Source organism: Somniosus microcephalus, chromosome 21 (assembly GCF_052327205.1).
Source record: "Somniosus microcephalus isolate GS21.2 chromosome 21, FLI_Smic_1.0, whole genome shotgun sequence".
In the NCBI taxonomy this organism is placed as follows: Eukaryota; Metazoa; Chordata; class Chondrichthyes; order Squaliformes; family Somniosidae; genus Somniosus; species Somniosus microcephalus.
This window is the reverse complement of record NC_141007.1, coordinates 55375394-55400268: the sequence shown is the minus strand read 5'-3', so window position 1 is coordinate 55400268 and position 24875 is coordinate 55375394. Positions and strand designations below refer to the sequence as shown.

Here is a 24875-nt window from a genome sequence, read left to right as displayed (position 1 = left end):
CTCCCTATTGAATATTTGCAGCAAATCTGCATTGACTGCATGAGCTGTTAACTTTAATTCATGGTGTGGAGATGCCGGAGTTGGACTGGGGTGGACAAATGTAAGAAGTCACACAACACCAGGTTATATAGTCCAACAGCTTTATTTGAAATCACAAGCTTTCGGAGCGCTGCTCCTTCTTCAGGTGAAGAAGGAGCAGCGCTCCGAAAGCTTGTGATTTCAAATAAAGCTGTTGGACTATAACCTGGTGTTGTGTGACTTCTAACTTTAATTCAAGGGTCGATGACCCTCTGCAGAAAGAAAAACCTCCTGGCATCTAACCTAGTTCTATGCTTACATAACTTATTCACATGGCTCCTCAATCTCCGTAACCTATCTAATTCAAATAATCTCCCTTTGTCATTTTAAATACTTCAATCAAATCACCCTGAAGTCTATGCTTTTCTAGAGCCTATTGTGATAACTAAGGATTTTTAAAATAAGTATTTATCTAGTGGCCCTCCTCTGAACCTCCCACCATGTCCATGGACCAGAAATGGACACAGTATTCTAAGAGGCCTAACCACAATCTTGTACAAGGATACTATGATGCTTTTTGTTTTATATTGGATGGCCATGCAATACATTCTAATATTCTATTTGTTTTTGTTGTAGCCTCTTGCCACTTTAGAACCTTTAGACACTCATGCACTTGTAGGGTTTGAAAATCCACAACCACGTTTTATTGGAGCCCTCTAAGGGCAAGGTGACCAAAATTGGATTGCCCTATACAGTTTAAAACCAACATTTTCGGCCAATGCAGTGGTCCCGAAAAGTAGGCTGGGATATCTGAATACAGGGGACTGTGGCTCAGAAGTGAGCCATAGATGTCGGCCAATCGAAACAAAGTGCATTCTCAAAGGCCAATCAGGGGACTGAGTCGGGCCTGAAGCAAGGAAATCCCCGGCCAATGGGGACTACCCAGCCCAGGTTTGAATATGTGACTCACCCCTAATCGAGCTATGAGTACAGGCCATCATCACCTTAATCAACTTGGACTAGGGACAATTGTTTTGGGATCACTACAGTTAAGAGGTGGCCCAAAATAATCAAGTCCCAGGACTGACACAATGGGACAGCAGACTTGGAGGAGCCGATGTGCACTCAAAACAATACCCCTGCCCTCACACTTGTAAACACCAATTTAATTGGGCGCGAAGAGGCCGAAATGGAATTGGGTATAAAATACAGAACCAAGAGATTATTAGTGTGTCCAGAAGAAAGAGCAGGAGAGCGAGTTAAGAAGCTGAGGGAGAGACGAGCTGGGGCGAACTACCATCTAAAGAACTCCAACCACGCTGATGAGAAAATCCACCATCAGGCCCCAGACTCAATCGGCATACTGAAAGTTTACTCCGCTACCAGACGGCGCAACATCACCGCAAGAAACCGCACCGTATACCGACTCCCGTCCCGGGGACATCAACAAGAAGACACCAATGACCGAAGTGGCTGTGGAAGACGGCATTCACTCCCGCTATTTCGGAAGCCTTTTCCATCAAGCACAAACCAACCAACAACAGCAACAACCCAACAACCGCACTCAAAGTAGGCTGTGAGTATAATCCAAGGGCCTGCAACTGTCAGTCTAGTCTAGGTAGGAAAGTGGGTTGGTGGGATTGGACTTGGTAAAGTTAAAACAGTGTAAAACATTTTCGTTATGTCCATTCTCTCCCATATTTTATTTATAGTTATAGAGTGTGTGTGTTTATTACGCTTGTGGTAGAACTAAATAAAATTGGTTGTCACCTGTTTTTTCCAAGGACTACTTGTCTCCGAGTGTCTATTTAAAGTGCATCGTTCTCCATCCAAATTCTGGAGTTAGAACCAGATAGGGGCATTAGGGCGCTTCGAACCCGCCAAACAAGGGAACAGCAGGCTAGGGAAAAAGAGAGAGGACTATAGGAGCCCTTGGGCTCAGGAGTACCCCGCAGATTAGGTATAAACTGTGCGGGTCGTCACCGTATTCTAGTCCTCCTCTATAAGCTGTTGTTCTCTATCTCCTTAGAGGGTGTTTAGTGACACCCGACCTGCAGGCTAACATAAGCTGCAAGGGTATAAAGGAGACAGAGGCCCAATACATTAACAGGCACTAAAGACCCCTGTAATTGGGCAGAGCAAAACCCCCTACACAATGGATGCACTTTAACACCTTGTCCTCTCAACAGACTATAGTTTGGAACCATGTATGCTATACTTGCCATTAGCCCTAGCCCTGTGCATAACACTACATTTATCTACATTAATTAAATGTCATCTGCCAGACGAGGGCCCATTCCCCCATCACATCGAGATCCAATTGTAATTCTTTTCTTCACATTTAGTGTTCTGACACTTCCACAAATCCTCCTGACGTCTGTGAACCTGCGGGCAGCTCCCCCAACGCCTCCAGCCAGACCATTGATATAGATGGTGAAGAGTAAAGGTCCTAACACCGATCTCTGCGGGACTCCACTAGTAACGGTCTCCACACAGAACCAGTACCATTAATAACAAACCCCTGCCTCTGAGAAAGCAACCAATTTTCTATCCAACTCAAGATGTGCCCTCGAATCCCACATGATTCCATTTTACATTATAACCTATTGTGTGCCACCTTGTCAAAAGCTTTTAAAAAATCCAAGTATACAATGTCTATAGGGATACCTTCATCTATCAACCTAGCAACTTCCTTGAAAAATTCGACCAGGTTGATAAGATATAACGATCATTTCCATAGGCCATGTTGTGAGTCTCTAATAACCCCTTTCTGTCAAGATGGTCTTACAGAGTATCTCTAATGATCTCTTCTTACAACTTTCCTATAATGGATGTCAATCTTATGGGCCTATAACTTCCTGTTTCTGACTTGTTTGTCTTTTTGAATATTAGTACAGCGTGAGTCTCCATCCAGTCCATAGGAATAATCCCAGACTTCAGAGAGCTATTAAATAAAAAGCAAGGGTTCACTTAGCACAGTTCCCATTTCTTTGAGCACCCTCAGATGAATGCTGTTTGGACAAGCAGTTCGATCTGATTTGGGACAAATTATGTACTTGCCAATGCTACACATGGTACATTGGTGGGAACTGTCCCAGGTCCGTAGCTGTAAAACAGATCAAAAGTCATTTCTAGCCATTTTAAATTACACAGTGGTTATATTATCCTAACAGTCTGAGACTGAGACCTGCCGAGCTTGATTCATTACTGGTAACGCCTGAGTTATACTGCAGGCTGCGAATCACATTCTACACCCCAGAACAGAGCTTCTGCATGGTGAATTTTAAATGTATTGACAGTAATGATTGGAGCTTTCTCAAAACATGTATAAAAATTACTATTTAAGGTTATAAAGTGCCCAGGAAGTCCCTGAGTATTTTTTAAACCAGGCTTGGCACCACACAGGTTTATACAACATGCAGCGTCAAGCCCAACCGGTAAATAGCTCCTGAAAGGGTCAACAAATTGCTGCACTCCAGACTCTGGACTTTACTCTAACCTTGTACTGTCATTTTTGCATTGGCAGAAGGTGGGAAGTGGTGTTCCACAGGGAGCGGTGCTGGGACCACTGTTGTTCACCATTTACATAAATGATTTAGTTGGGAATTGGAAGTACTATTTCAAAATTTGCAGATGACATCAAATTGGGGGGTATAGCTTATTATGAGGAAGACTGCAGCAACATACAAGAAGACATTAACAAACTTGCAGTATAATAATAATAATAATTCAACTTTATTGTCATTGTACAATGCACAAGTACATGAACAACAAAATGTGATCTTGCAAGCTCCCATGAGTCCAGCACAAATAACATTAATAGCACTGTCCTGGGAGAAGCAAAGCCGCTGCGTCTGTGCGCGCCGCCATTCCATTTCCACCATTCCGACAATCTTCAGCCCAACGCCCGGGCCTGCTCACCAACCGCCCCTCCGCGGGGCTCCTTCTGTGACCTTCTGCATCTGGTCTTCCCTGATGGTCACCCCTCCAGGTACTAACGAGGCCTGGCTCTGCTTAGCTTCCAAGCCTTGCCAGTGACCCTGTCCCTAGTTTCATTCATTCATTTCATTTCAATGTGGGTAAGTGTGAGGTGGTACATTTTGGTAGGAGGAATAAGGAGGCCACCTACTCCTTAGAAAATAAGTCAATGGGTTGGCGACGCAAAGGGATTCACAAATCATTAAAAGTAGTAATGCAGGTTAACAAAGCCATAAAAATGCAAAGAAAGCACTGAGGTTCATTTCAAGAGGAATAAAATTCAAAAGCAGAGAAGTTATATTAAACTTATATAGAACCTCGATTAGACCACACTTAGTGTACTGGTCTCCATATTACAAAAAAGATATAGAAGCACGGGAGAAAGTGAAAAGACGATTTCCAAGGATGATACCAGAACTGCGAGGGTACAACTAGCAAAAAAGACTGAACAGGCTGGAGCTTAGCTTTAGAGGTGACCTGATAGAGATCTTTAAAATTACGAAGGGGTTCAATAGGGTAGACGTAGAGAAGTTGTTTCCAGTTTTGGGGGAGTCTAAAACTCGTGGCCATAAATATAAGATAGCCATTAATAAATCCAATAAGGAATTCAGGAGAAACTTCTTTACCCAGAGAGTGATGATAATGTGGAACCCACTGGCACATGGAGTGGTTGAGGCAAATAGTATTTAAGGGGAAGCTAGATAAGCACATTAGGGAGAAGGGATAGAGGATATGGTGATAGGGTGAGATGAAGTAAGGTGGGAGGAGGTTCGTGTGGAGCATAAACACCAACAAAGACCTGTTGGGCAGAAGGGCCTGTTTCTGTGCTGTAAATTCCATATAATTCTATGAATGAGGCATTGACAGAAATACATAATAATCCCTATTAAATTATGTTGCAACAATGTTGGGTACTTGTAATTTTGTTTTCAGCTTCAGTGCAATGTCCCTTTTTTTGCATCTATCGCTGATAAGCAGAACTTTTTAACCACACCACTTTCTCTCTATTATACCAACAGGAACCTATCCCATTGGTGGAATATCCCCATGTCCCCTCTTATTACTTTACTGTGCATACACAGCTGGAGAGAAAATATTTTGCATGTCCATTTCATTAGTGAATTGTAGGTGTCATGGGGGGGGGGGCGTGGGAAGCGGGGGCGAGTGTCAAAGATCTGTAGATAAGACCAAGTCCAATTACATATATTTGTATTATATGAGTTAGTAGGATATTATGGCTAGATTGCACAAACGTAATTAACTATTGTGCATATGGAGCGTGTAATAGTTTGTAGCTAAAATGCAAACACTGCTCTTTGCAATGTGAAGGGTTGCACTGTGCAGTGCGATTAATTGCAATGTGTAGGGTTGCACAGTGCAGTGCGATTAATTGCAGCGTGAAGGGTTGCACCGTGCAGCGCGATTAATTGCAGCGTGTAGGGTTGCACCGTGCAGTGCGATTAATTGCAGCATGAGGGGTTGCACCGTGCAGTGCGATTAATTGCAGCGTGAAGGGTTGCACCGTGCAGCGCGATTAATTGCAATGTGAAGGGTTGCACCGTGCAGTGCGATTAATTGCAGCATGAGGGGTTGCACCGTGCAGTGCAATTAATTGCAGCATGAAGGGTTGCACCGTGCAGTGCGATTAATTGCAGCGTGAAGGGTTGCACCGTGCAGTGCGATTAATTGCAATGTGAAGGGTTGCACCGTGCAGTGCGATTAATTGCAATGTGAAGGGTTGCACCGTGCAGTGCGATTAATTGCAGCGTGAAGGGTTGCACCATGCAGTGCGATTAATTGCAGCATGAAGGGTTGCACCGTGCAGTGCGATTAATTGCAATGTGAAGGGTTGCACCGTGCAGTGCGATTAATTGCAGCGTGAAGGGTTGCACCGTGCAGTGCGATTAATTGCAATGTGAAGGGTTGCACCGTGCAGTGCGATTAATTGCAATGTGAAGGGTTGCACCGTGCAGTGCGATTAATTGCAGCGTGAAGGGTTGCACCGTGCAGTGCGATTAATTGCAGCATGAAGGGTTGCACCGTGCAGTGCGATTAATTGCAATGTGAAGGGTTGCACCGTGCAGTGCGATTAATTGCAGCGTGAAGGGTTGCACCGTGCAGTGCGATTAATTGCAATGTGAAGGGTTGCACCGTGCAGTGCGATTAATTGCAGCGTGAAGGGTTGCACCGTGCAGTGCGATTAATTGCAGCATGAAGGGTTGCACCGTGCAGTGCGATTAATTGCAATGTGAAGGGTTGCACCGTGCAGTGCGCTTAATTGCAATGTGAAGGGTTGCACCGTGCAGTGCGATTAATTGCAGCATGAAGGGTTGCACCATGCAGTGCGATTAATTGCAATGTGAAGGGTTGCACTGTGCAGTGCGATTAATTGCAATGTGAAGGGTTGCACCGTGCAGTGCGATTAATTGCAATGTGAAGGGTTGCACTGTGCAGTGCGATTAATTGCAATGTGAAGGGTTGCACTGTGCAGTGCGATTAATTGCAATGTGAAGGGTTGCACTGTGCAGTGCGATTAATTGCAGCGTGAAGGGTTGCACCATGCAGTGCGATTAATTGCAGCGTGAAGGGTTGCACCATGCAGTGCGATTAATTGCAGCGTGAAGGGTTGCACTGTAGTGCGATTAATTGCAGCGTGAAGGGTTGCACCGTGCAGTGCGATTAATTGCAATGTGAAGGGTTGCACCGTGCAGTGCGATTAATTGCAGCGTGAAGGGTTGCACCGTGCAGTGCGATTAATTGCAGCATGAAGGGTTGCACCGTGCAGTGCGATTAATTGCAATGTGAAGGGTTGCACCGTGCAGTGCGCTTAATTGCAATGTGAAGGGTTGCACCGTGCAGTGCGATTAATTGCAGCTTGAAGGGTTGCACCATGCAGTGCGATTAATTGCAATGTGAAGGGTTGCACTGTGCAGTGCGATTAATTGCAATGTGAAGGGTTGCACCGTGCAGTGCGATTAATTGCAATGTGAAGGGTTGCACTGTGCAGTGCGATTAATTGCAATGTGAAGGGTTGCACTGTGCAGTGCGATTAATTGCAATGTGAAGGGTTGCACTGTGCAGTGCGATTAATTGCAGCGTGAAGGGTTGCACCATGCAGTGCGATTAATTGCAGCGTGAAGGGTTGCACCATGCAGTGCGATTAATTGCAGCGTGAAGGGTTGCACCGTGCAGTGCGATTAATTGCAATGTGAAGGGTTGCACTGTGCAGTGCGATTAATTGCAATGTGAAGGGTTGCACTGTGCAGTGCGATTAATTGCAATGTGAAGGGTTGCACCGTGCAGTGCGATTAATTGCAGCGTGAAGGGTTGCACAGTGCAGTGCGATTAATTGCAGCGTGAAGGGTTGCACAGTGCAGTGCGATTAATTGCAGCGTGAAGGGTTGCACAGTGCAGTGCGATTAATTGCAATGTGAAGGGTTGCACCGTGCAGTGCGATTAATTGCAGCGTGAAGGGTTGCACAGTGCAGTGCGATTAATTGCAATGTGAAGGGTTGCACCGTGCAGTGCGATTAATTGCAGCGTGAAGGGTTGCACCGTGCAGTGCGATTAATTGCAATGTGAAGGGTTGCACCGTGCAGTGCGATTAATTGCAGCATGAAGGGTTGCACAGTGCAGTGCGATTAATTGCAATGTGAAGGGTTGCACCGTGCAGTGCGATTAATTGCAGCGTGAAGGGTTGCACCGTGCAGTGCGATTAATTGCAATGTGAAGGGTTGCACCGTGCAGTGCGATTAATTGCAGCGTGAAGGGTTGCACCGTGCAGTGCGATTAATTGCAATGTGAAGGGTTGCACCGTGCAGTGCGATTAATTGCAGCGTGAAGGGTTGCACCGTGCAGTGCGATTAATTGCAATGTGAAGGGTTGCACTGTGCAGTGCGATTAATTGCAATGTGAAGGGTTGCACTGTGCAGTGCGATTAATTGCAATGTGAAGGGTTGCACCGTGCAGTGCGATTAATTGCAGCGTGAAGGGTTGCACAGTGCAGTGCGATTAATTGCAGCATGAAGGGTTGCACAGTGCAGTGCGATTAATTGCAATGTGAAGGGTTGCACAGTGCAGTGCGATTAATTGCAGCGTGAAGGGTTGCACAGTGCAGTGCGATTAATTGCAATGTGAAGGGTTGCACCGTGCAGTGCGATTAATTGCAGCGTGAAGGGTTGCACAGTGCAGTGCGATTAATTGCAATGTGAAGGGTTGCACCGTGCAGTGCGATTAATTGCAGCGTGAAGGGTTGCACCGTGCAGTGCGATTAATTGCAATGTGAAGGGTTGCACCGTGCAGTGCGATTAATTGCAGCATGAAGGGTTGCACAGTGCAGTGCGATTAATTGCAATGTGAAGGGTTGCACAGTGCAGTGCGATTAATTGCAGCGTGAAGGGTTGCACAGTGCAGTGCGATTAATTGCAATGTGAAGGGTTGCACCGTGCAGTGCGATTAATTGCAGCGTGAAGGGTTGCACAGTGCAGTGCGATTAATTGCAATGTGAAGGGTTGCACCGTGCAGTGCGATTAATTGCAGCGTGAAGGGTTGCACCGTGCAGTGCGATTAATTGCAATGTGAAGGGTTGCACCGTGCAGTGCGATTAATTGCAGCATGAAGGGTTGCACAGTGCAGTGCGATTAATTGCAATGTGAAGGGTTGCACCGTGCAGTGCGATTAATTGCAGCGTGAAGGGTTGCACTGTGCAGTGCGATTAATTGCAATGTGAAGGGTTGCACAGTGCAGTGCGATTAACTGCAGCGTGAAGGGTTGCAGAGTGCAGTGCGATTAACTGCAGCGTGAAGGGTTGCAGAGTGCAGTGCGATTAACTGCAGCGTGAAGGGTTGCACCGTGCAGGACGATTAATTGCAGTGCAGTGGAGGAGGGACTGTGTGCGCGGCGGATCTGTTTACTCCGCTCTGTTGCGCGGCGACGGACGGCTTTGTAGGTGACACACGGAGTGACGGAGAGATTTGAAGCCACTTTTCGGTAAAAGGCGGAGGAGCGGCGCGTCATGGCGGAGAACATCGTAAGTAAGCGGCTCGGCACTCGCACCGGGCCAGCGCGTCATTCAACCGCTCGGGCCTTGTGTGGGGGGATTTGGGGGGCTTGGCTCCCACAACCGGCGGCGGTGGTGGTCCGTTGCCCCGGACACGGCTCGGCTGGGCTGTCAGGTCGAGCGGGGCGCCGGGGTCACCCAGTCCCTTAACTCGCCTGTAGTTTGGGGTGAGGTGGGGGAAAGGCCGGGCCCGGCCCGCTCTCCGGCCTGCAGCCACACCGCGGTCCCGCTGAGATGGAGCAGCTTCCCTCCCGCACCTTCAGTCTGTGCGGCTCCGACTGCCGCCGTGCCCGGAGCAATGAGGCAGCAGTTTGAGAAAAACCGAGGGCCTTAACCCCAGGTTGCAGGTGGAGGCCGGCAAATGTGTGGGGGATTTCCTCCAGCCGAACGAGCCTTTTACAAATAAACGACGTAATCTTGAACATTTACAGGGAGCAGTATTAAATACTTTGCTATTTTATCGACATGTGGACTCCACACAACCTCACTGACCATCTTGAAATGGTCAGTCTCTCCACAATACAACACATCGAATTGCCATTTCGACCGTTCACTATGTTGACTGCCGCTGAACTTTCTGTTCTGTAGATTAGTGGAGAATGCAGCCATAACAATTGTACTGCTATTTCCTAATCCTTTGTGTATACTGTCAGCGTTGTTTGCATGAATGAGGCACTTAGGTGCCTGCGTGGACACAATTGTGTTTTAGGCCGCTGCATGGAAACTGGGGAAAATGTAACTAGGTACTGCTGCAGTCAAACTTTGAGCAACATAATGTTCAGATTTAACTGTAATTACACTCTAGTTTTTATGATATTTTCAATGTTAATATGCAGAATTGCTCTTCTACCTGATAATTTTTTTTAAAAGCTCAACATTTTTTTCTGTAGTACTGAAATTAGCAGCTCATCTAATTGCTCAGTGGCCAAAGAACTATTTGCACTGAGTCATATAGGCCAGGATCCCTGGTCTGTGCTAAGTTAGCTGAATGGAGATGAAGAATGTGCTGGAGTGTTGCTGCCTTCTGTGGAGTCATACCCCAGCATGAGTTAGCATTTTTGTGTGGGGAGGGAGGTTTAATATATGTCTCTGCATAGTTTGAGGAAGTAAACCAGAGGATGAAGAACACTTCCATTTATATTAGAGCAACCAGTTTGTTTAAAAACAACTACCTTGTAACTGCTCGTGCATTTTGGAACGAAGCAGATTGTAGTTTGCCTCCGACCCGCAAAACAATTATGAAAGTACTTGTTGGCGCCCAGGCTGCGAAAAGTTGCGGTCTCGAGCGGAGGGCAGCGTAATGGTCCATGGATCCCAGGGATGCAATGCGGAAGCGTACCTGGGATCACGTGGGCCTGGTCCTCCAATCGATAAGCAGAATTCCATTTCAATCACTTACAAAGGGAATCCCCAAATCTAATAATTATACAATGTACAGAATTGGAATTTTATTCCTAATTACCTTCGTTCCACCAACCTCATTAAAAAAATTAAATTTTTTGATAATTTTATACATCATTAAAAGTGTATTCCGGGCCAATATTTGCATAAATTCATTTAATACAGCGTGTGCATAATTTAGGATATGAAAATGTTTAATTAAAGCCTTAGCTATCCTCTTACGGTGATGCAAACAGGCCCTGTGCCTGCTTGCATCAACCGTAAGGCTTCCGTGTGCTGTCACTGGGCAAAAAGCCCAACTCTGCGCCAGTGATTGCTCTTTTGTGGCCCCTGCGGATGGCCTTTCAATGCGTATGTTGACAGGCTGCAAGTTCTGATTTCATGCAAGCCCATGCGGAAATCCTGAATTTGCGGGGCATTTGAAAGGGAATATGACTGTGTACTCTGTGCATTGCATTGTGATACACACTGCAATGTCAGGGCCATTATTTCTCTCCAATTTTCTGTAGCTACATAATAAAAATGGACCAGTGCAACCTGTTTCTATAGCTGAAAAGCTGTTGTGTGTTTATCAGTGTGGCTTAGAAGGCTGTGACAAAATAATTTTAAAATGTTTTAATTAAAGAAAATTAAAAGCAAAACTAGTCAATCTCCTGCGGCTTTGCACACGAGGAGTCAAGACCCAGGAGTAGTCGTCGGTGGAAGCTGGGTTACAGGGTGGGATAATTGGGCCAAGGCACACTGGTGGAATTCAGTAACAAAAAACGAAACTGCTGGAAGCACTCAACAGATCAGGCAGCAGGCGTGGAGAGAACAGACAAGTTAACATTTTAGCTGTGAAGTCTTCACCAGAATGTAAATCAGTCCCCATTTTAAAGTCACACTTTCTGTCCTAATAAGGAAATGGCAAAGAAATCAAACAAATACTTTGAGCTTGATTTTGCCGGCACTCAGAGGGTGGGTTTGGAGGTGGGTCCGCTGTCAAAGTAGCAAAGATTGACAGCGGGTGTCAACCCGCCTCCACGCGAGTCTCCCAGGTGTCGGGCCTGTCAGCGGAGAACTGACCCGACACCAAGCGGTGGGGGAGACAATTGAGCTCATTAAATGGCTTGTTAAGAGCCAATTTAATGGTATTTTGAGGCTTGCTTCCAAATTTGTGTGCTCCCCACGGGTTACTCGCTGCTCGGGTCGAGTTGAGTCTGCTCTGATGTATCTGATAAGCTGACCGCTGCAGAAGTGGTGTAAAGGATGCCGTGTTGCATTTGTAAGACATAGAGAGATTTCTTTCGATTGCTAGTGTTTAGAGCCAACTGTGTCCAGTGCCACCTCATTGGAACACCCTCTCTCACCATTGACGGATCGCTTCTGTTATCTCATTTGCAGCTGACACCTATTGCTGCAACATCAGTGCCCTAGAAACTATCTCGCCTTGCTCCTCTGATTCCTTCCACACTCCGCCCCAAAACCAACATCACCAGGCACTCCAGCAGCACCAACAACAACACCAACCTTCTCCACCATCACCTGATGCTGCACAGGACACACGGCATCAACCCCTGACAACATTGCTGCCCGGGAGGCATCGCCATGGCCAGATTTACTTCACTTGACGCTATAAATCCTGGCTGCCACATGATGTGCCAGGTTGACACCATCCGACACCAGCACCGTAAAGTATCCCTTTAATGTCCAAGCCATTCCATGCGCACTCATCACTATAGCGGGGGTGGGGGGGGTGAAGTTACTTCTCAACATTCACTGGAACTCAGTAAGACACTTCTCAAGGTGCGCACAGATCTGTCCAATAAGGGGCAGTGTTGAAAATATAGATTTCACTGTATGACAACACATTACAAGAAACAACACATGGACATTGGCTAAACCTCTCAAGTGCCTACCCTTGTGTGTTGTTAGTTGATATGCTTGCAGTAGGGTGAGTGTGAGGGGTGGTTAGTGAGATGGGGAAGTGATAATGTAGATAGAGAGGGATGGATGGAGGTGCATGGTGATGCGCTATCAATTACTCAAAAGACTGAGGTTAAGCGAGTAACAGGCTTTTATTAACAAGAGAATGAAGGTGTGCCTCGAGTGGTCGACCAGTCCAGAATACAGAGGGACTGTGGAGCAGTCACCTTTATACCTGGACTCGTGGGAGGAGTCAGCCGAGGCATGTACACAGTGGAATACAAACACACACAGAGGCAGGTATAACAGTGGTTTACCACATTCACCCCTTGTTTAAAAATGAGTCCGGCGGGGTGAAGTGTATTAAAAGTTTGTGTATTGGAGTCTCTCCGGAGGTCTTGTCTGCCGCTGTGATCGACGTGGCGACGGCAGGGGTAGTGAAGCTTCCGGCGTCGAGTCCCGCGTAGGCTGGGGCACTGGTGTGTAGTCCTTGTGGGTGTCGAGCGGGTCGCGGGGCCCAGGCATGCCGTCTGCTGGGGTTGGATATTGGATCGTGGGGGGGGGGGGGGGGTGGTAGTGGGTTACTGGGGCCCCCGAGGGTGCGAGGTCTCGTATGGAGACTGTGTCCTCCCGCCCATCCGGGTACACAATGTAAGCATACTGGGGGTTGGCGTGGAGGAGGTCGACCCTCTCGACCAGGGGGTCCGTTTTATGGGTCCTCACGTGTCTTCTCAGTAGGACCGGCCCTGGGGACGTCAGCCATGGCGGTAGCGATGTCCCCGATGTGGACTTCCTTGGGAAGACAAACATTTTCTCATGAGGGGTGGCGTTAGTGGCAGTGCAGAGCAGTGACCGAATAGAGTGGAGCACATCCTGCCAGCGGGAGGTCGGAAGGCCCCTAGACTTTAAGGCTAGCAGGGCGGCCTTCCAAACTGTCGCATTCTCTCTTTCCACCTGTCCGTTCCCCCGGGGGTTGTAACTGGTGGTCCTGCTTGTGGCAATACCCCTAGCGAGCAGGTATTGACGGAGTTCGTCGCTCATAAACGATGAGCCCCGGTCGCTATGGATATAGCTGGGGAAACCGAACAGGGTGAAGAGGTCGTTCAGACATTTAATGACCGTGGCACTGGCCATGTCCTGGCAGGGGATGGCGAACGGGAAACGGGAGTACTCATCAATAATGTTGAGGAAGTACACATTGCGGTCGGAGGAGGGGAGAGGCCCTTTAAAATCAACGCTCAGGCGCTCGAAGGGGCGAGTGGCTTTTATCAGGTGAGCCCTGTCTGGTCTATAAAAGTGCGGTTTGCACTCAGCGCAGACTTGGCAGTTCCTGGTCATGGTCCTGACCTCCTCAATGGAGTAAGGCAGGTTGCGGGCCTTGATGAAGTGGAAGAACCTGGTGACCCCCGGGTGGCAGAGGTCATTGTGGAGGGCCCGCAGTCTATCGATCTGCGCGCTGGCGCAGGTGCCATGCGATAGAGCATCCGGGGGTTCATTGAGCTTCCCGGGCCGGTACAAGATCTCGTAGTTGTAGGTGGAAAGTTCGATTCTCCACCTCAAGATCTTGTCGTTTTTGATTTTGCCCCTCTGCTTGTTGTTAAACATAAAAGCAACTGAACGCTGGTCAGTGAGCAGGGTAAATCGTTTTCCGGCCAGGTAGTGCCTCCAATGACGCACAGCCTCCGCAATCGCCTGGGCCTCCTTCTCAACAGCGGAGTGTCTGGTCTCCGGGCCCTGGAGGGTTCGTGAAAAGAAGGCCACGGGTCTCCCCGCCTGATTAAGGGTAGCGGCCAGGGCAAAGTCGGACGCGTCGCTTTCCACCTGGAAGGGGATGGATTCGTCCACTGCGTGCATGGTGGCTTTGGCAATGTCTTCCTTGATACGGTGGAAGGCTAAGCGGGCCTCTGCCGTCAAGGGAAAAGAGGTGGACTTGATCAGCGGACGGGCCTTGTCCGCATAGTAGGGGACCCACTGGGCGTAATAGGAGAAAAACCCTAGGCACCTCTTCAGGGCCTTGAGGCAGTGGGGCAGTGGGAGTTCCATAAGGGGACGCATCCGGTCGGGGTCGGGACCGATGACTCTGTGTTCCACAACACAGCCAAGGATGGCGAGGCGGGTTGTGCAGAATATGCACTTCTCCTTGTTATACGTCAGGTTCAGGAGTTGGGCGGTGCAGAGGAATTTTTCGAGGTTTGCGTCATGGTCCTGCAAGTCATGGCCGCAGATGGTCACATTGTCCAGATATGGGAAAGTGGCCTGCAATGCATTTTGATCGACCATCCGGTCCATCTCCCTTTGGAAGACGGAGACCCCGTTGGTGACGCCAAAGGGAACCCTAAGGAAGTGGTAGAGGCGGCCGTTTGCCTCAAAGGCAGTATACTGGCGGTCCTCAGGGCGGATAGGGAGCTGGTGGTACGCTGATTTCAGGTCAATGGTCGAGAAGACATGGTACTGCGCGATCTGGTTGACCATATCAGCTATGCGGGGGAGTGGGTAAGCGTCCAGCAGGGTGTAGCGATTTATTGTCTGGCTGTAGTCGATGACCAGGCGCTGCTTCTCGCCGGTCTTAACGACCACAACCTGGGCTCGCCAGGGGCTGGTGCTGCCCTCAATAATCCCCTCCTTCAGGAGCCGCTCCACTTCGGTTTTAATGAAAACCCTGTCCCCGGCACTGTATCGCCTGCTCTTTGTGGCGATGGGCTTACAGTCGGGGGGGGGGGGGTGACTCTGAGTGTGGAGAGGTTGCACCTGGTGCACGGCGGGCAATTTGGAAGCTGCTGGCTGCGGACTGTGAGTGGGGGGAGGGGTCCACCGTACGCCATCGTAACACTTTTAAGGTGGCACTGAAAATCTAACCCCAGTAGAACGGCAGCGCAGAGGTGGGGCAGGACCAGAAGTTTAAAATTATCGTACACAGTCCCGTCTACTAAGAGTGTCACCACGCAGTAGCCGCCAATGTCCGCCGACTGGGACTCGGAGGCCATAGAAATCCGCTGGTGCGCAGGCAGGACTGGGAGAGAGCAACGCCGCACCGTGTCGGGGTGGATGAAGCTCTCCGTGCTCCCAGAGTCAAAAAGGCAGGTTGTTTCGTGACCATTTACCTTAATGTCCATTGTGGACCGGGCCAGTTGGTGCAGTCTCGCTTGGTCCAGCGTAACGGAGGCCAGCGTAGGGGTCGGTGTGTCGCTGCGGGTATCAGATGAGGCGGTGTTGGGGGCCTGCTGCGTCCCGGCTGGCGTCCAAGATCCCCATGTGGCTGGAGGCATCCAAAATGGCTGCTGTTCCGGTGGTTCGCACATGGCTGGGGAAGCCCAAGATGGCGGCCCGCACGGCCCACACGCGGCGCTGCTGGGGTTTGGGGTGGCTTTGGCCCTGCAGACGCTGGCGTAGTGTCCCTTCTTCCCGCAGCCCGAGCAGATCGCATTTTTCGCCGGGCAGCACGCTCTGGGGTGTTTGGCCTGGCCACAGAAGTAGCATTTCTGGCCTTGGGACACTGCTGCGGTAGTTGGGCCGTTGCTGGGATGTGGCTGGGGTGGCACGGCGCTATGAGACGGTCCTACCGTGTCCCAGGCTGTCGTTCCCCGCGGCGTCCACGGTGCAGAGGAGTAGGCATCCATGCCCCGGTAGGCTGCGTCCAATGATAGTGCGAGTTCAGAGGCCTTGTTGAGGTCGAGGTCACTCTGCTCCAACAGTCGCTGTCGGGTGTAATTGGACCTGTGGCCCGCCACAAAAGCGTCCCGGATAAGTTCCTCTGTGTACACGGCGGCCTTTACATCCTTACAACCACAGGCCCGGCCAAGCACAGACAGTGCCTGAAGGTATTCCTCGGTCAATTCCCCAGGTTGTTGTTTACGACTCCCCAGGAGGTGCCTGGCGTACACCTCGTTCACTGGGCGCGTGTACTGGTCCTTGAGGAGCTTGAGAGCAGCCGTGTACGAGGTCGCGTCCTGGATGACCGAGTACGCTCGGTGGTTCACTTTGGAGGTCAGGACATCCAGTTTGTCCTCATCCGATTTGACCGTTGCAGCGGAGGCGATCAGGAATCTTTCAAAGCACTTAAGCCAGTGAGCAAACTTGGTGGATGCGTCCGCCTCCCGATGGTCTAAGACATGTACACAGTGGAATACAAACACACACACAGGCAGGTATAACAGTGGTTTACCACACATGGTAAGTTGGTGTGAGTAAGGAGAAGAGTATGGAAGGCAGAGTGATGGGGATGTGTCGAGTGGCACAGCAGGGTGAATTTGAATGTGGCTTTGCAGTAACGTTTCATGATCCACTGAGATCATTGAAAGGTTGGCGCCACTGCAGCCAGGGACCCCTGATGACATCTCTGCTTTTGCCCTTCTGTGCAATGTGCAACCAGGCTGCGTTGGTGTCCTGGGGAGGTCTCTTCCGCCCTTGGAAGGGAAGAGAACCTCCCTGCGTGCTGTGACTCCCTCCATGCGCATATGGAGGGAGTCATTGGTGAGTCTGGGTGCAACCGTCCACCTTTGTGCAGTGTTTGCAGCACCTCAATGCTGTCAAATGTCAACAACTGTCAAACTCAATGTGGCCGTGGTCTCTTTAGGAAAACTGGCTGATGACGCGTCATCAGACCGCTTCCTGTTAATTGGCTGGGAAGCCCGCATGGCAAAATCCCTTTGACAGAGCGGCCGCAGCTGGGAGCGGAACCGGAACCCGGCAACCAGCTATCCCGACACCGCTGAGAAAATGCAGCCCTATGTGTCAGAAGAAGAAGATGCACAAAACCTTCCGGAAATAGTGGAGAACCAAGGGTCTTGTGGGAATCACAGAATCACAGAAACCCCACAGTGCAGATAGAGGCCGTTTCGGCCCATCGAGCCTGCACCGACACATATCCCACCCTATCCCCGTAACCCCACGTATTTAATCCCCCTAACACTAAGGGTCAATTTATCATAGCCAATCAACCTAACCCGCACATCTTTGGACTGTGGGAGGAAACCGGAGCACCCGGAGGAAACCCACGCAAACACGGGGAGAATGTCTGTGTGGAGTTTGCACAGTCACCCGAGGCCGGATTCAAACCCGGGTCCCTGGCGCTGTGAGGCAACAGTGCTAACCACTATGCCACCGTGCATGAGGAACCAAAAGAAATTAGTATTAGTAGGGAAATAGTACTGGAGAAATTAATGGGACTGAAAGCCGATAAATCCCCTGGACCTGATGGCCTACATCCTAGGGTTTTAAAAGAGGTGGTTATAGAGATAGTGGATGCATTGGTTGTCATCGTCCAAAATTCCATAGATTCTGGAACGATTCCCACGGATTGGAAGGTAGCAAATGTAACCCCACTATTTAAGAAAGGAGGGGAAGAGAAAACGGGGAACTATAGACCAGTTAGCCTGACATCCGTAGTAGGGAAAACGCTAGAATCTATTATTAAGGACGTGGTAACAGGGCACTTAGAAAGTGATCTTATGAGTGGGCAGAGTCAGCACGGCTTTATGAAAGAGAAATCATGTATGACGAATCTGATAAGAGTTTTTTGAGGTTGTAACTAGCAGAATAGATAAGGGGGAACCAGTGGATGTAGTGTATTTGAATTTTCAGAAGGCATTTGATAAGGTGCCACACAAGAGGTTATTAAACAAAATTAGGGCTCATGGGATTGGGGGGTTATATACTAGTGTAACCCCTTCACGGTTCTTCTAGATATATGTGAGATGTGGTCTCTGTTGTAGACAGTATTCTATAGTCCAGTAAGGAGATCACTACTACAATGGCTTAATTCTAATTATCTTACTTTATAGTTTTAACGTCAGACAGTATAAGATGATTACGGGTCAATGACCTAAATTAGACATTTGCATACATTAGAATGAATCTAGACATAATAAACATACATTCTCCATTTATATGGATTCAAAGGAGAATCTGTCCCTGTGTCCAAATTCGAGTGCACTCTTTCGTTGGCGCGCTTAAGTTGGAGCTCATGGTATGTATAATGTCTGCAAGACTTACGACTCCGAACCCCTTCGTTGAATTCTCTTCACGATCACTGAATCCCACTTTGAGTTCTGGATGCAGAGCTACTAATACGAAGGGTGGCGGCCGAGTTTGGAAGCCCGGGACAGGATGCGGCAGCCATTTGCCTCCTGAGCCCTCTTTTCAGAGCTCCTGCCCTCTTCTTCCAGTCGCTCTCGTTTTTCCCGCTCGAAAAACCCGACTCCACCCCTTCCTCCTGGGATTTCTGCTTGGAGACTGCGTAGCCTCACTGTCTGCAACAGTTGATACTGGTGCAGAATTATGGAAAGTATGCTCTTAGTCACATTGTGTCCTTAAAAGTTCTTGCCGTACCTTCACATGGGCAACTTTAACCCAGGGATTTATAACAATGATAATAGTGTCTAAGTTAAAGATTGATAACCATACTTAGCGTACATAATATTTCCAGTGGGTATTACACTCCCCGCCCCCCCCCCCCCTACCAAATATAGGCATGTCCCCATGACTAATGAACTTTACACATAAGGGGTTGCATGCTTCCCAACCATGTATAAAGGGAGGTAACATATCGAACCGTAGGGGCTATCATTACACTTGGCACTCCTAGTGTACTGTATGTCAATCTTTCAGGAACCTTCTTAACTCGCTGTGAGCGCCTTATTTCGGATACCCGGTCTTCAGTTCCTTCAACTACGTTGGAGGCGTTGGTTCCTTCGTTATCATGCCTTTCAGTCTCTTTTATCTCCTTCTCGGAAGCATCTGGTTCTTCCCAGACCATGTCCAAGTCTGAGCTAAATGGTTAAGACAATTCATCCAGATTCTGTCTTATGCGTCTTTCTGGGAGGTCGTACCATAGATCCCATTCTTCATCTTCCGACTCATCAGGTTCCTCATGATCCACACACTGTGTCATGGGTTTTCTGTCTTCTGGAACAAAGTTTTCCTGGTTTCTCGTTCTTTTCCTCCTTCTTCTCTGCAGGGTTCTCCTACTAGGTGTCAGCTCATTATCCGCTGGCGGATCCAGACGCACTTGCTGTCCCAATGGCAGGATATGATTCCGGTGCAGTATTTTTATGGGTCCATTCCCACCTGCAGGTTTTAGCCGAAACACAGGTAGTTGTGACATTTGACTTTCAACAATGTAAGGTGTAGAAGCCCAGCGGTCTGCTAACTTATGTTTCCCTTGAAGTCCTAGGTTCCGTATGAGAACTCGGTCACCAGGCATGAGTTGGGAAAACCGGATCTTCTGGTCATACCTCTGCTTATTTCCTTTATTCTGTTTGGCAGAAACAGACTCAGCAAGTTCATAAGCAGCTTGCAATTCCTTTCTCATGTCAGATACATACTTGAGGTAAGTTCTCTGTGATGTGCCATCACTGGATACTCCGAAACACAAATCCACCGGCATCCTCGCTTCACGTCCAAACACGAGGTAGTACGGTGAAAAACCAGTAGCGTCATTTCGGGTACACTTATAAGAATGAACAAGATATCCAATGCGTCGACTCCACTTGTTCTTTCGCTTTGAATCCAGCGTTCCAAGCATGTCTAACAAAGTACGGTTAAACCGCTCAGGTTGAGGATCTCCCTGAGGATGGTATGGAGTTGTTCTTGACTTCTCAATCCCGAGCATGAACAACAACTCATGTATAAGTCTACTTTCAAAGTCTCTACCTTGATCACTGTGTATTCGCTTTGGCAGTCCATAGTGGATGAAGTATTTCTCCCACAACACTTTGGCAACGGTGGATGCTTTCTGATCCTTTGTGGGAAAAGCTTGGGCGTAGCGAGTATAATGATCTGTAATGACCAAGACATTTGCGGTATTGCTGGAATCGGGTTCGATGGACAGAAAATCCATACAGACAAGGTCTAGAGGTCCATCACTTTGCATGTGAAACAGAGGAGCAACTCTTTTAGGTAAAGTCTTTCTCTGGACACAACGTGCACAGGACTTGCAGAACTCCTCAACCGCAGACTTCATACGCAGCCAATAGAATCTGTCCTTGACCAACCCATAGGTCTTATCTACTCCCAGATGACCTGCGTCATCATGCAAAGACTTCATCACTATTTCCCTGTACTTTTCAGGCAGGACCAACTGTGAATGACATGGTTTAGTGGGTGGGTGAGTGATTCTACACAACACTCCCTCTTTAATTTCCAAGTGGTCCCATTCTCTTAGGAGCAGACGACAGTCAGGATGTTTTGATTTGTCGATCTGTGTAATATCACCCAGACGGAGAGCTGAAAACACCTCATGAATACAGGGATCCTCCTGTTGTGCTTTGGATATTTCAGATGAACACAACATGGTAAGTTTTGTACATCCAAACTGGAAAGGTTGCAAAATGCCTGGGGAACAGTATGCATTGACGCTCCCAAGTGGTCAATCTCTCGGGCATGAAATGAATTCTTTGGTCCAGATACCACGGACATCTGACACATTACTTTCACATCTGCTGAAGCAACATCTTTCCACTCTGGTTTCTGGTAGTGTGGGCGATGAGACAGAGCATCTGCGTCAATGTTCTGGTTCCCAGGTCTGTACCTGAGACTAAAGTCGTAAGCAGATAGTGCAGCAAGCCAGCGGTGGCCGGTGGCATCAAGTTTTGCCGAAGTCAACACATAGGTTAATGGATTATTGTCTGTCCTCACTTCAAACTTCGCTCCATACAGATAATCCTGCAGCTTATCCACCACCCCCCACTTCAACGCCAAGAATTCTAGCTTATGAGCTGGGTAGTTACGCTCTGATGGTGTAAGACTGCGACTGATGAACGCTACAGGTCTCAGCCCTGCTCCTTGGTCCTGATACAACACGCCACCCAACCCTTCTTGACTGGCATCCACGTGTAGCACATATGGCAGCTGTGGGTTTGCAAAAGCCAACACGGGGGCTTGAGTAAGACTTTGCTTTAAGGTGTGGAAGGCCTCTTCGCATTTCTCATCCCATCTAACACCAAAAGGCTCAGAGGGTTTGAAGTAGTCCTTGTTCTCTTTACCTTTAGCCTTTTTCTTCCTCTCGGCTGGTGGGAGGTAACCAGCCAGCAGCTGATTCAGAGGATGGGCCACTTTGGAGTAATCCTGCACAAAGCGCCTGTAATATCCGCAGAACCCAAGAAATGACCGCAAGGCAGTCACTGTGTTCGGTTTGGGCCATGTGGTAACAGCTTCGATCTTGGATGGATCTGTGGCTACTCCATCCTGTGATACAATATGCCCCATATAAGACACGGATGTTTGGCAAAACTGACACTTGTCCAATGATAGCTTGAGACCTTCATCCTCCAGGCGATCAAGCACTTTCAGCAACCGAGCTTCGTGTTCTTCAAGGGTTGCCCCAAACACAATGATATCATCCAAGTACACCAATACTTCGAGCAAGTTCATGTCCCCAACTGTTTGTTCCATTATTCTTTGAAAAGTTGCTGGAGCGCCTGAAACTCCCTGTGGCATCCTTTCAAATTGGTAGAACCCAACTGGACATATAAAGGCTGTCTTTTCTTTGTCCGATTCACTCATCGGTATTTGGTAGTATCCACTTCTGAGATCCAACACACTGAACCACTTGCTTGCATTAAGACAAGCCAGTGCATCCTCAATTCTTGGAACGGTGCATTGGTCGGGAATAGTACGTCTGTTAAGCGTCCTAAAGTCCACACACATCCGAATCTTTCCGTTCTTTTTCCTCACCACCACTATAGGAGATGCATAAGGACTCCTGGACTCGGTAATGATCTCAGCTTCTTTTAACTGTGACAGGTGCTGTCTCACTGCTTCGATGTCAGCTGGTGCCAGCCGTCGAGACCTCTCCTGAAAGGGTTTATCCTCGGTAATTCTGATAGAATGGCGAGTACTCTTACTACAACCAACATCAAACTCATGAGTAGAGAAAACTCCTCTCCGCTCCATCATCTTCCTGACTAATCGGCCCTTCCATTCTTTAGGAACGAATGAATCTCCAAAGTTGAAGGAGGAGGGTGTCAGATCTCCGGTTGAGTTAACTTTGGACTCTTCCTTCACATGTGACGACAGTACATTTACAGGAAACCGATGCGCAATCGGCATTCCTTTCCTCAAAGTGATTCCTTTGCCTGACATATTCCTCACGGTCACTGTAACTCTCCTTGACATCACAGCTGTCGGGGTCTGCAACTCTGGTCTCACCAGAAGCTCATTTGGAAACCGTGACTCTTCTGCAGGATCATCAGGTGACTCTATCAGAATGGCTTCAGTACCTGGCGTTCCAGGGAATTTTGGTATCCCAGGGATTCTAGCCACTCCTCCAGGACGCAGGGTGATAGGTTTGGCTCGAACGTACCACACAGTTCCTCTTTTGCTATCATCTATGTCGGAAGAAAGTTCAGGCAGTTTCTCAAAAGCCTTTTTGAAAACAGGGTGAATGTGTCTGGTGCTCAAGAAGTTTTCACCTCCCTGCTCTTTGCAGCTCGTCAGGAGTCATCTCACTATGGGTGTATTACTGCCAACCAGTATGGAAACCTCACCTTTCACCATGGGGTCAGGGCAAACCAACACAAGTGCATCAATGGTCTCAGTGGTCCCTACATCAGCTTCCAAGAACTCCAACCTCAGCGACAAATAGCCATCATATGGGTAATCAGCAGGACTAAGGCCCCAGATCTGCAGAAGACTGATTGGGGTTAACGGCAAATGCGTCAGGTATCGGTCATAGAAGGATCTGTACAGTATGGTAACCTGAGAACCCGTGTCGAGGATAGCTTTAGTATAAATGCCTTCAATCTGTATTGATACAGCAGAACTCGGCCCTACTAAACCTTCAGGTATGATGTCTTTCATATCCCCGCGTCTATTATTGCACTTAGCGGAACGTGTCTTAACTACAGGGACAGCAGGCCGTTCCGTTACTGTGCCCCTTTGTAGTTTCCCGACTTCTTGGTAAGTTTTATGAGACGGTCATTTACTTTTTTTAGATTTTCCTCACCTCTACATTCTCGCTTGAAATGTCCATCCTTTCCACAGTTATAACAAAAGACTCCAGGTCTATCTCCTTCATGGGGATATCCTTTAGAGGAATCATTCATTTTGCTGTTAGACTTCGCAGGGTGTTCAACCTTTTGCACCCGTGCGTCATCCCTTTCTGTGTTGGGCTTAGACCGAAAATATGCCATCTCGGCTCTCATGACATTTATTTCCTTCTTCAGCTGTTCCATCTCCGGGTTGACATCACCCTTAGGAGTAGGAACTGTAACAGGAGTCACAAGCTTGGACATCACAGCACTCTTTGCTACATTCCGGGCCTGAAGCATATCCTCCTCCTCTCTGACTTCCCTTAGCAGCTCAGTGAAGGTAGGTGGATCTCGCAACTTATGGGTCATGCGTATGCGAAGAGCAGTCACGCCTTCGAGCAATGCACCTCGCACAACCTGTTCAATGCGGAACCGATTCATTTCCGGCAACTCAATCCCTCTTTTCCGTAACATACAATGCAGCAGTTTGTCTATTCTCAGCAGATAACTGGACAGCTTCTCTCCCTCACACTGGAATGTGCTTCTGAATCTGACCATCAAATCTGAAATGGTTTCAGTAGTTCCAAAGGCAGTTTCTAGAGCCTGCATGTAGTCAAAGGAAGTAGCAGAGGTGTTCTGCGCCTTTAAGAATCTTACTATGTCAGCAGCAGGACCCTTAAGGCTTTCTACTATTCTCTGCCTCTTCACATTGTCACTGCACTGCCATTCCTCTAGCAGAGGCAGGGTCTGCTCAGCCCAGGCATCGTACTCCTCTCCCTCACTGGGAGTTGGTCTCACTCCTGAGAACATACGGAGCTTACGGTATCCCTGAGCCTCGAAGGGCAGATTGGTGCATTTATCCACCAGAGAACTAATGGCACTGACCAACTGAGTGTTCATATCCAGGGCCGAAGGACCTATCAGACCTTTGACATCAGCAACTGTCTTTCCTTCTTGTCTCCAGAATGACAACAACTTGGTCTGAAACCCTTCTTCTTCCTTAGTAGTAATAGGGACAAACTGAACTGGCCAGGGACCAGCCTCTTCAGAAAGCCCAACTGCCTCAGGTAAACCATGACCTCTCAGGTTCTCTGATGTCTGGATCAACACAAAGTGCTTCTTGGTAGCTGTATCCAAGCAGCGCTCAACTATCCTAACCTTTCCAAAGGCTTTGACACAATTCAGAGCCCTTAGCAAGACATCATCAGGGTCATCGTTAGCAACACCATTCAGCACAATGGCATGGGTAGTAGCTATCTGCTTCCGTTTGCACCAAGCTTCAACCTCAATAACATCCATCTTTTATGCTCAAACAGCCCAGTAGAAACCACAAACCACTCTCTTAGCAATGAGCATTCAATACTGTTAGTTTACTGACATAAATAGACCACAATCCCGGACGAGCCCCCAAAATGTAACCCCTTCACGGTTCTCTAGATATATGTGAGATGTGGTCTCTGTTGTAGACAGTATTCTATAGTCCAGTAAGGAGATCACTACTACAATGGCTTAATTCTAATTATCTTACTTTATAGTTTTAACGTCAG

The 24875-nt window shown here is 48.3% G+C and overlaps 1 protein-coding gene across 2 annotated transcripts in view; it reads left to right on the top strand.

Annotated features, from left to right (window-relative positions):
• Positions 1–8888: 8888 nt before the first annotated feature.
• nploc4 (NPL4 homolog, ubiquitin recognition factor) overlaps positions 8889–24875 on the top strand; it is an 84012-nt gene continuing 68025 nt past the window's right edge. For both annotated transcript variants that reach the window (XM_085963663.1, XM_085963662.1), the window contains exon 1: positions 8889–9025. In XM_085963663.1, coding sequence (XP_085819789.1) covers positions 9011–9025 — 15 coding nt within the window. In that variant the 5' untranslated portion in view covers positions 8889–9010. The remainder of the gene's footprint in view (positions 9026–24875) is intronic.